Genomic DNA, 11961 nt, shown 5'->3' on the forward strand with positions numbered 1-11961 from the left:
CCACATTTCTGGGGAGCCCGGAGAGGCGGAAAGGGGAGAGAGGAGAGGCTATGGCCCTTGCAGGGTCCCTGGAAGCCCGGGGCCCCTGTGTACATGTGTACATGGATGAACCAGCCCTGCCTGCATGCTTCTTCAGATGGGGTAAAATGGAAATCACTAGACTACACATATAAGCGATCGTGTGTATATATGTCTATTCTATAGGTACATGTATAGTCTTGCATAGGGGTTTCCAAAGTGGGTGGCAGATGGATGGGCAAGGGGCTTTTGAGGGATTTGGGGTAGTAGGGGGGCAGCGGCATGACGCTTCCTACTGCAGCTGTGTTTCCCTCGTGAGAGACGTTCCAAGGTGTCTTGCCATTGCTTCCCTCTGGGTAGCAGTGACCCTGTGGGCTCCCATCCCAGTGGGGACCAGGGCCAACCCAGCTTAGCTTCCAGAGGACAGCAACAGCTTCAGAAGGTGGGCTGGATGGAATCATATTCCTGCTGAGCTCCTTCCCCTCCTAAGACTCTCCTTCCCGAGCTCCACCTCAGATCTCCAGGAATTTCTTAACTCAACACGAGGGACCCTTCCCTCAAAATCTCCATCTTTGGGAGGCTGGAAAAGCCTTCTCCTGCTTAAGTCTAGCCATGGGATTTTCCATTGCTTGCCTCTCCCTTCCCCCCCCCCCAGACCCTCTCTCTTTCCCCATTTGTCTTTCTTCCCAATGAAGACCCAAAGTCACTTTTACAAAGAAGTCCATTTTTCCCCCAGACTAAAAAATGGCAGCTACGCAACAGCCACAAAAGAAGTGTATGGTGTGTTTTGAATTTGCAATAGACCTAACCCCAGGGAAAAGGTATGTGGTTGGGGGGGGGCACTAAGGGACGGCAGCCAAAAAAAGTTTGGGAATCACTGGTCTAGTGATTGCCATTTCATTGTCTGAAGATGTCTGTGCGCACATGAAAGCTCACACCTCGAATAAAACTCTGCTGGTCCTAAAGGTGCCACTGGACTCAAAACTGTTCTGCTGCTTCAGACCACCTGAATCTAACCCAGGGGTAGTCAAACTGCGGCCCTCCAGATGTCCATGGACTACAATTCCCAGGAGCCCCCTGCCAGCGTTCGCTGGCAGGGGCTCCTGGGAATTGTAGTCCATGGACATCTGGAGGGCCGCAGTTTGACTACCCCTGATCTAACTAAACATGTGGCAGAGGAGAAGCTTTCCTTAGTAGTGACTCACTTCGTGAAAGCTCCTACCTGGCTGCAAATCTGCTTAGTCTTCAAGGTGCTACTGGAGCAAGGTGCCTCTCTTCTGCTGCCCCAGGCAGACTAAAAAGGCTGACTGTCTTGATCTATCTCCTAAATATCACCAACAAAATCTACACGCCTCCCTCCATTCACCTCTGGTGTTCCCACTCCTAAGCTGAAAGGTGAGCTAGAATGAGAGGCAAGAAAACGGAACAATGTAAGGCTTCATTATTGTTTCAGCTGTAATTTTAATGATACACTGTATTGCACGATGTGACTCGCCCCAAGCCTACTTGTGGGGAGGGATGGCCTACAAAACCAGTAATAAACAAAATAACAATAAAAGTGATTAGTCTTCCAGGTGCCACGGAACTTCTGATTGGCTGTGCTACAACAGATTCATCGGGCCAGCAACATTTCCACCATGACTGGAACGTAAAGAACCCCTTAAAGCAGTGATCCCCAACCCCCGGTCCGGAGACCGGTACTGGTCCATAAATCAGTCGGTACCAGGCCGCAGCTCTGTCTAAGAAGTTAGGTGCTTCAGCCCACCAACATCGACCCAACTTTGCAGAAGTCCAGGTCACAAAGCTCCCCTTCTCCATTCCTGCTCCGACTAGGACTCCCTCATCTCACGTCCAGGAGCGCCATATTCCCAGGGCAGCCCACACAACTCTGCGGCAATGAGGTTCCTGCCCGCTGCCTTCAGTGACCACCGCGAAAAGAAACAGAGGCCAGCTTGCTTCCCTGTCCTTCTTGTCCGCTTGCCCAATCAGAGGAGCCATAGTGGCTGCCAGATAAGCCCGCCCCTCCGGCGCCATCCAATGACAGGTCCTCTAGTACAGTGGTCCCCAACCTATTTATCACCGGGGACTGGTCAATGTTTGACAATTTTACCGAGGCCCAGGGGGGAGTAGTTTTTTGCTGAGGGACGTCGCCGCCACTGCCTGAGCCCCTGATCCACTTGCTTTCCCGCCGGCGCCCCTGACTTCCCACCGCCCGCTGGGGGGTGTTGCCAGCAGCAGCTGCGCACTGCCACACCAAGAGGGAGCCCCAGCCATGGCAGCCGCCGGAGAGCACCAAAGGTGAGCCGGTGGCAGTGTGGCAGGGCAGCCCCCGAGGCAGCAGGCGGGGAGGAAGATGAGGAGGAGCCACAGCCCGGTACTGACTGATCAACGGACCGGTCCCGGTCCCCGAACCGGGGTTTGGGGACAGCTGCTCTAGTAGACTACCCAACCGCCCGGGCCTCAGTAAAATTGTCAAGCGTTGACCGGTCCCCGGTGATAAAAAGGTTGGGGACCACTGCCTTAAAGTAACTGTGAATTAATTTATATGTAGGAGAAGACGTGTAATCTAAGCAACACTATGTAAGCTAAATTTTTATCTACACATGGCAAAGTGTTCCTGTCTGCCCTTGGTTCCCACGGTCAAATGTGTTCTTGGAATCCTGTGCTTAGTTCTTCATTCCCAAGGACACATGGAGCTGGTTAGAGCTACAGTATGTGAGGACAGAAAGCAGCAGTTTCTCCTCCCCCACAATATTTTGTCTGACCTGAAATGACTTCAGGGCTCCATTGAAGAAACTTAATATAGTAATCATTGGAGCAAATAGCATTTCCCTGGGGCTTACACCCTTCTCTCTGCAAATATGAGCCCCATCCAAACTGGGCTGTGTACATCTGGGAATTAAATTCCAAACACAAAATTCACAGTAACCTAAAGCAGAAGCTCAAAAGTCACATTGGCTTCCTCCACTGCTTCCCGCCTCAAAATGATGACATTAGAGATCCCACCAATGCTGGGTCTCTGCCCACTCTCCTCCATCCCCTGCTGTATTTAAATTAAAAAAAAACATGATTGAATTAAAATACAGTTCCAAAATAGCACAAAAGCACAACACACATATCGCCTCCCTCTCCCCCTCAAGCAAGATTGAATATTCAACAGAATACTCTTGGTCAATTTCATGCAGGGAAACTGAGCCTTGGTCAATTTCATGCAGGGAGGATAAGAAGGTTGTTAATATCATCCAGCTGCCTCCCAGGGCTTTCTCCAAGTTAAAAAAAACATCACCTTCCCTTCCTCTCCGCACAACAACATCTTGGTGAGGTGGAGAGAGCTCTGACAGAAACTACTCTTTGGAACAGCTCTAATAGGACTGTGACTAGCCCAAGATCATGCAGCTGGCTACATGTGGAGAAGTGGGGAATCAGACCGGGTTCTCCAGCTTAGAAGCCGCCACTACACCAAGCTGGTGGCCCACCATAACAAGTGTAGCTTCTTGTTGCCTAGAGCAACAGCTGGAAGGCTCTAGAATTAACACGGTTATGGAGTCTAGGAGATGGTGGGCCGGCCACTCCTCTTCCACCAAGATTCTGTCTCCCACCAAAGATGCATTGTTCCACACCAATTATTCTTGTCTTGTGGTATTGGTCTCAGCACACAGCGGCTGTACCCCTTTCTTTCCTGCCGCCCCCATTGTCAGTCACCTGTTCGGACCCTCAACACCGAGTCTATCAGAGGCAGGATAACATAGCCCATGTCTCATGTTTGTGGGATGGGGACATCCACCTGGTGTATACAAAAGCTCCAGGACTGCTTCCAGCTCTGAAGAGGGAAGAGGATGATCAGCAGCCCCCTCCTCACTGCCGCTGGTACCGAGATTCCATCTTGGTAAACCAGACAAATAACTGGTCAGGTCAACTGGTGATGGAGACAGGCATGGTCAGCAGAGGTCCCCATCCACCTTGGGTCCTCACGCGTATCACTGTGCAGTGTGTCTCATCTGTGTGCCGCGGACCCACTTGCCTTCACCACAACCTGAGCCTCGAAATGACTGGGCAGGATGTCCGTCTCTTCTTGCTTTGGCCACAAGAGCTGCCCATCCACGAATGGCAGCCAGTGCGGTTGGGTTGGTGTGCGCGCCTTAAGAGATCGACCTGGATCTACCACTTCAGCAGCCAAGGGGGGAGTCCTGCAGACCAGCTAATTCCCAGCAACCAGCACAGCGAACCAACTGCGTCCGTCGTTTATCCCCATGCAGAATTGCACCAAGTGTGTGAATCCTACTATAGCTACCATGCGACGGTGAGGTACCCAGTGCGTGGAGTCTACACTGTGTCACTCCACACTGAGAACGGGCCTCAACTGAGCCGTAGCATGGATTTGTACGTGCAGCCCGCCCTGCTTCATGTCTTCACGGCCTCTTCTGGACTGTTGAGCTTCCCCGAGAGGACTCTCAACCTTTCCTGGACCCTCCGATCTCTCAGCTCCAGAATAACGGCTTTTGTGTTGGTAGATGAGCAGGGCCAGGGGGACTGGGACCACTTGTACAATTATAACCCATTTGCTCTACAAAGCCATTTCTGTGCTGCCCCCAAACCCCAACATTCCAGAGCGAGGGTCATATCCAGCATCTACTTCCATACCAACAAAAGGGTATCTGGGGAACTGAGAGGCAAACTCAATTTTAGGGGAGACACCCTTGTTTTCACAGCAGGCAATACGCCTCCAACTCGTCTCACCCTCAACCCACAAAAGATAGGCCGTGGCATTTACATTTTTAGCCATAAACGGGGGCTCTTCTATTCCACCCAAGAAGGCAGCACTGGTGAGAAGGACTCCAGCTCCCACTATATCTTTTACCAGCGGGAGAGCATCTCCTACCTCGTCATCCTTGAATTCCTCCCGCCGCAATGGTATCGGTTCAGCCTGCACATGTATTTGAACCGCAGGGGGATTCTATTCAGGTCTCTAGGAGAAAAAGACATAGAAGTCCATGTTTTCAGTGATTACTTGCCTGATAAAAACTTGGTCTACATCGTGTGGTTTATTCCTGTACAGCATCCTCTGCTGCAGTGTGAGTGGGCCTTCAGCTTACAACTTTTTGACTCCAAGAACAACCACCTGCTTTGGAACAGGACGTATTCTTACCAGGATCGGGTCAGAAACGCTGCCCGTTTTCTCCCCCGATCTCTTTTGCCTTTCAGAACCGCCCTCTACGCAGGTTTTGTAGCCGAAGTGAGCTGCAGAAGCACTGGGCTGGCTCAAGCCGTCTTAAAAGCCACAGTCCACACTCATGCCTCAAGGGTCTTAAAACCCACAGTGCCTTGTGAAAAGATTTTCTGTCGTGAAGTGATGGCCGTCATCCAGAAACCAGATCCTTCCCAGCCGCTCATAAGCTACAGAAGACAGTCAGCAATTACCTTGCAAGCGACTGCAAAGGGATTGTGTGTGACACGTTCACATACAGATGTCATCTGGGAAATCTCAGGCATTCATAGCTCAATCCCATTGGAAGCAATGAACATGATAAGAACAGTTGGAGTCGTATTTCACGTGCCTGGAAAGCTCTTACATCCCGGCTTGTATCGTCTTAGAATGACCATGACCGTATACCTGCCAGAATATAATATAACCATCAGGAAGTCTGATTCAGCTACCATACAAATTGTAGAAAGTGATTTGGTAGCGGTCCTAGCTGGAGGCTCTTTTCGGACCGTAGGCGGTTCTGACCGTTGGACCTTGGATGCATCTGCTTCCTCTGATCCTGATTCAGCCAATCCCCGAGAAGGACTCTTACTTCACTGGCTGTGCTCCAAACGAAAATCGGATTTTTTAGAGATGAAGCTGAGTGCAGGTGGAAAATGCCATCCAGATCAAGAGACTTTGAAATGGACAGATTCCCAGGATCCAGTTCAAACAGTGCAACAAGAAACACTGCTGCCAAATAATGCATATTATTTTGCTCTGAGAATTACTAAGGATAGAAGAGCTGCAGATGCTTATCAAACTGTTCAGGTCCTGCCCGGTTCTCTTCCGGTGCTGAATTTCACCTGTATCCAGAACTGCAAAAGAAACATGACACCAGCTAAAAGACTAATGCTTTATGGGAAATGTTTAAACTGTAAACTTAAACCGATCATCTACCGTTGGTCTCTTCTTTCATCCAGCTCCAATAAAATACTTTTTGACTGGGATGCCAAAACTTCCACTGGGAGGTCAAACCCCTACCTAAGCATCAATCCTTTGGCGCTCAACACTATGCCACACAAATCTTATACACTTAGCCTCACAGCAAGCACACAAGGAAGCCAAGAAGCTACTTATAAGTATTCATTTTCTATTAATGCTCCACCACAGATTGGAAAATGTAGCATTCATCCAAGGGTAGGCACAGCATTCCTTACGACGTTTACGATCCAGTGTAGTGGATTTAAAGATGAAAATGGGCCCCTTACGTATAAAATCATAGCATATTCTGATGAAATGAGAAAAACTACAATGCATCTTCCAGGGAATAGTTCACTTGGAACAATAGTATACGTAGGTCATCAACAGAAAATGCTTCCATCTTTTCTTCCCCCTGGCATACCATCTAAAAATTATGCCCTGGCCGTGCTTGTTCAAGTGTACGACACCCTTGGAGCATTTTCCCAAGTACGCCTGCAAGCCACTGTGCATGATCCAAGTAAGGATAAGCCAACGGATGATGTTCTCAATGAACTCCATCATTTAATCAGCGGACCAAGTGGCCCCATGGCCCTTTTCTTTGAAACAAGAGATTACTTTAATATAGGCTATTATGTATATATGGCGGCCTCAGTGTTGAACAATCTCAAGGCATCGGCAGCCGTTCATGGCTCTAAAACAGATTTGCGGGAAAGTCTTCTCAATGTGTCTGCGAGGATCCCGACGGTTGAGCTGGAGCTAATAAGGCAAGTGATTGCGAGCATCTGTCAGATAACACAAGAGGTCGCAGAAGTAAATGGGGAATCACAGCTTCTTGCAGTGAGAAAACTAAAAGAAGCCAGCAAAGCTCTACAAGGGCACAAAACCCAAGACTCAGGTTTTAAGGAAACCGAAATCCTCTTCCATGGTATATTTAGGGGACTGTCAAATGTGTTGACCGCTGCTCTGTTGACAAGTAGGCATGTCAAAGTAAATCTGGTCAAGGAAACCATTGCTGTGACTGAGATACTAGCAGACTTAGTATTACAAGAAAAGGTACCCGGAGAGACCGAAACTAACCTAGAAGCAGAATACTGGGCCATCCATCTGCGGAAAGATGAGAAGCAGGAGGTTTCTCACATTTTTAGAGAAAGAAACTGTAAGAACTGCTTCTATCCTGAACTGCAGAAGGAAAACGACACTGACTTACCAGCAGATGCTGTGGTTTCCACTGTTTTGTATGAATTTATTGAGAATCCCTTCCCTTGGCTTTCGGATACGGTAGTTAATCACACAATAGTGACTGGCTTCAGAATGACCGCAGCGAAAGAAAACGGCGACATCATAGGGATCACACCTGAGATTGCAGAAGTAACATCAGACATACAAAACAAAGTTTCCGCCCCCTTTGGTCTAACAATAGGGCCGGCTAAAGATCGCCATAAGACAACAGGCGGCTTTAGTTTTGAAGTGAAGAGACTCTCCGAAGACATATTTATCCAGATTGTGAGTAACTTAATGGTTGCTTTTAATGTCTCTCTCTACCTTGGGCTCAATATCAGCCATCCTCCAATAATTTCTTACATTGCTTACTCTGACAAACCTCCAGTAATCAGTGGGAAAGATTCTAATATTAGTGACTGCGCAATTAAGGCTCCATATATCCTCTGTCTTCCTCAGTCGTTGCTTTGGTCTTCAGTAGAAGGCAGCTCAGCAGACCAATGGAACATCTCCGTTGTTTTGCAATCCCATCCTATTGTGAGAGACCAAACCACAAAGATTGTTCACATTGCTGTTTTTGCAGCACGGTGCCTAGACTTAGATGGAGTTCAGAACCAGTGGAGAGAAGGAACATGTAGTCTTGGGAACGAGACCAGCTGGTCCAAGATGCATTGCATCTGCAAATTAAAAGACAGTGTCAGAAGAACAAAAAGGCCCAGGTCAACAGGGACCTCCAGATCTGGCATCAGATTTTTTGCTATTTCATTTCAGATCTATCCCAATCCTTTGGATATAAACAAAGTCCTTTTAGCCGAATTTGACACAAATCCAGTGACCCTTTTTACAGTGTTTTTCATTTTTGCCATCTACATCTTTCTGATTATCTGGGCCACAATCAGAGATAAAGTCGACATGAAAAGAAAAGACAAAATCCTTGTGTTGCCAGATAATGACCCTTATCACAGAGTTTGCTACCTGGTCACTGTCTACACCGGCAGTCGACTGGGCTCAGGAACCACAGCAGATGTCTTTGTCGAACTGATAGGCCAAAATGGTGTCAGTGAAGTCCATCGTTTAGAACACCCAGCTTTCCCAATCCTCTTTCGTGCTGCTGTTGACACCTTTCTCCTAACCACCAAGAAAGACTTAGGAGACATTGTTTCCATTCACATCTGGCACAATAATGGCGGTTCTTCCCCTAACTGGTACTTAAGTCGAGTGAAAGTGCAAAATGTCAAGACAAACAAGTGCTGGCTGTTCTTATGTAGAAGTTGGTTCAGTCTTGGTAAGATGGATTGCAAAATAGAACGATTGTTTCTGGTTAGTAACCCAGACATACCTTTAAAAAAAATGGATTACTTCTTGATAAAACTTGCAAAAGACTTGGAAGACAGCCATGTCTGGCTCTCACTCTTTTCTCACGTTGTCACGGGTCCATTCAACAGAGTCGAGAGGATCTCTTGCTGCTTGGCTATCATGCTCTCTAGCCTATTATTTAACATCATGTTCTTCAGCGGTGAACAGGAACAGCAGGTTTTTTCGATACAGCTACGTTACATGAAATCTATGTATATTGGATTTGTGAGTGCTATCTTTTCGATCCCCGTGCACTTGACAATCATAACTTTATTTAGATATTCCCAAGCAAGGCCTTTGGCTCACAACATGTATGACCATGATCCCCGGAAATATTCCATTTTTGTGCCTCAAAGCTCTGAGGGCCAGGCCAATTTAAACTGGAATGCCCAAGGCCCATCACCACCAAACACCAACTATAGCAACAATTCTTCAGTGGAGAAGGACACAAAGACAAGAAGAAAGTGTTCCCCCTGTTGTCTCCGAGCATGGCACTTCTTTTTAAGGCCAGAATTTCCATGGTGGTGCAGATATGTCTCTTGGACGCTGGTCTTTTTAATAGCTACAATGGCATCTTTTTTCATCATATTGTATGGTTTGACCTATGGTTATACAACATCATGGGAATGGTTTCTGGCATCCATGACATCATTTTTTGAGAGTGTGTTTTTGCTTCAGACTTTGAAGATGGTTCTTATCTCAGCTATTAGCACTATATTTATAAAATACAGTAGACATATCCCCTGGATACACACAGAAAAATATCAGCAGATGAAGCTGGAGAAACCGATTTTAGATAGTAAAGAACCGAGGACGCTGCACCACGAACTTGTACACCTTAGAGCATCCTGGGAATACCAACCCTTAGAAGAGGACGATGTCATCATTATGAGGAAGAGGACAAGATCCCAACACCTAGCCTTAATTTTTGTAAATGATATTCTTGTTCACCTAATCTTCTCATCCTGTGTTTTAATCATCGCTTACTCAACAGATACCACTACGAGCTTTTATTACAATCAAGCTATTTACAATAAATTCTCTCTCAATCTGTCCAAAGTAGATAAACTGAAGGATGTGTACACCTGGACACGCACTGTCTTTGTGCCACTGATACACAATGATTATCAACCCACCTATCTTTCCGACACTTGGTCTAAAATCCTTGGTTTGCCCAGAATGAGGCAACTCAGAGCCAGAGAGTCTGAAAAAGGATGTTTCCCTTCACACAGATTCGTAAATCCTTTTCTGATCACTGAAAGCCACTGCCATCCTAAATATGGAATTGATCCAGAAGATGACACTGATTATATTGGATCATGGACAAACCCCACAAAGAAATCCACTTCCAAACACCCCAGCATTGTTCAAGGGTTTACTTATGATTCAGACATTGATCTTTGGGAATATAAGTCTTACGGTGTTTTAGATACATATGGGACTGGGGGTTACAGCTTTTATTTTTTCCCTGGAGAACAGCAGCCCAATACAACGACAAGGCTGGATGATCTTCACAAAAACCACTGGCTGGATGAAAGGACCTGGGTCGTGATTTTTGAGCTGACCACTTTCAATCCAGACATAGATCAATATTGCAGCATCTCAGTCATGTTTGAGACTTCTGCTATAGGAGCTGTTAATGCTAGCTTGTCCATTCACACTTACAAGCTCTCTATTTTACAACTTCAAACCAAGTACCAGATTGCGGCCTTCGTGATTATGACATACATTTTGATCTTTTACCTTGCTGAAGAATTTCATATGTTACGTCAAGAAAGGATAAGATACCTGAAAACAACCACTAACTTAATCAATTTTGCCATAAAGACTAGCTGTTTATTTTTTATACTCTTAATTGCACTCAAATTCAAACTGGCTTTCAGGGTGTTAGAATTTTACCTTCTCAATCCAGAAAAATTTGTTCCTTTTCATGCGGTTTCGCAGATTGATCAACTCTATGGGATGGTGGCTGGATTTTTGGCTTTCCTTCTGGTTTTAAAACCTTATCGCTATTTTAGATTCATATATAACGTGCGTCTAGCAGAAAACACCATAGCAAATGCTTTGCCGGTTCTTGTTGTCTTGACTATGCTGACTGGTCTGCTCTTTTTTGTCCATATATCATTTGGTTACCTATTATTTGGTGAATATGAATGGGGTTATAATTCTATGATTCATTCTGCCCAGACCATTCTCTCCTATTGTATTCACATGGCATCACTTAAGAACATTAACTTCCCAACCAATACATGGTTGGGGATCCTGTTCCGAGTTTTATTCATGTTTACAGTGAGCTGTGTGCTTATCAGTTTATGGCGTGCCGTGATTATCTTCACCTACACATCCACAAAACAACCAACCTACGAGCAGCATTCTGATGAAGCAGAAGCCGTACATTTTTTGGTCTCTAAAGTCCAAAGCCTGTGGTTTTTCATCACCCATCAGACGCCATCCACCACTGACAATGGCCTCATGGACACTATAATATTTGGAAAACCCAAGAGGACGAGCGGTCAGCATCTGGGGCTCCAGAGCACAGAACTGAAAGGCGAGAAAATGATCTATCTTTCCACTTAAGAAGAACGTTTCTAAAAACGGAATAAATCCCATCTGTCTTTCCTAAACTGATATCCATGGGAATTTTCTGAAAATGCTGTCATTGGTTCTGGTACCTTCTGAGTCCTTAAACTTGTGCACGGCTATAGTGAATTTCTCCCATGTGTCAAGGCCAAAGTAGGCCTGAGGGCACTGGCATGACCACAGTGGACACACCATCTAAAGCAGTGGTCCCCAACCTTTTTATCACCGAGGACTGGTCAACGCTTGACAATTTTACTGAGGCTTGGGGGGGGGGGTAGTCTTTTCCAAGGGACGTCACCGCCATGTGAACCCCTGCTCCACTTGCTTTTCTGCCGGTGCCCCTGACTTCCCGCTGCCTGCTGGGGAGCGCTGCCAGCAGCAGCTGTGCAGTGTCATGCCAAGGGGGAGCCCCAGCCATGGCGGCCGCTGGAGAGCACCAAAGGTGAGCTGGTGGCAGAGTGGCAGAGCAGCCCCCGAGGCAGCAGCCAGGGAGGAGGATGAGGAGGAGTCGCGGCCCGGTACCGACTGATCCACGGACCGGTCCCGGTCCCCGGACCAGGGGTTGGGGACCACTGATCTAAAGCATTCTCAACATGTTGCAAGGGCCGGGAATATGGTGTTCA

At 47.0% G+C, this 11961-nt stretch overlaps 2 protein-coding genes across 2 annotated transcripts in view; both read left to right on the forward strand.

Moving 5' to 3' along the window:
- The window catches only part of CDPF1 (cysteine rich DPF motif domain containing 1), a 35908-nt gene that overhangs the window by 192 nt on the left and 23755 nt on the right, over positions 1-11961 (forward strand). The window lies entirely within an intron of this gene.
- On the forward strand, positions 3560-11361 carry LOC143823591 (polycystin family receptor for egg jelly-like). Its single transcript, XM_077310061.1, has one exon. It carries the CDS (start codon positions 3623-3625, stop codon positions 11333-11335), a length of 7713 nt encoding a protein of 2570 aa, XP_077166176.1. The 5' UTR covers positions 3560-3622; the 3' UTR covers positions 11336-11361.

Source organism: Paroedura picta, chromosome 14, assembly GCF_049243985.1.
Source record: "Paroedura picta isolate Pp20150507F chromosome 14, Ppicta_v3.0, whole genome shotgun sequence".
NCBI lineage: Eukaryota > Metazoa > Chordata > Lepidosauria > Squamata > Gekkonidae > Paroedura > Paroedura picta.

What these genes read in the sequence shown, in the direction of transcription:
- LOC143823591 (XM_077310061.1), top strand. Translation starts at nt 3,623, where the DNA reads ATGCATTGTTCCACACCAATTATTCTTGTCTTGTGGTATTGGTCTCAG.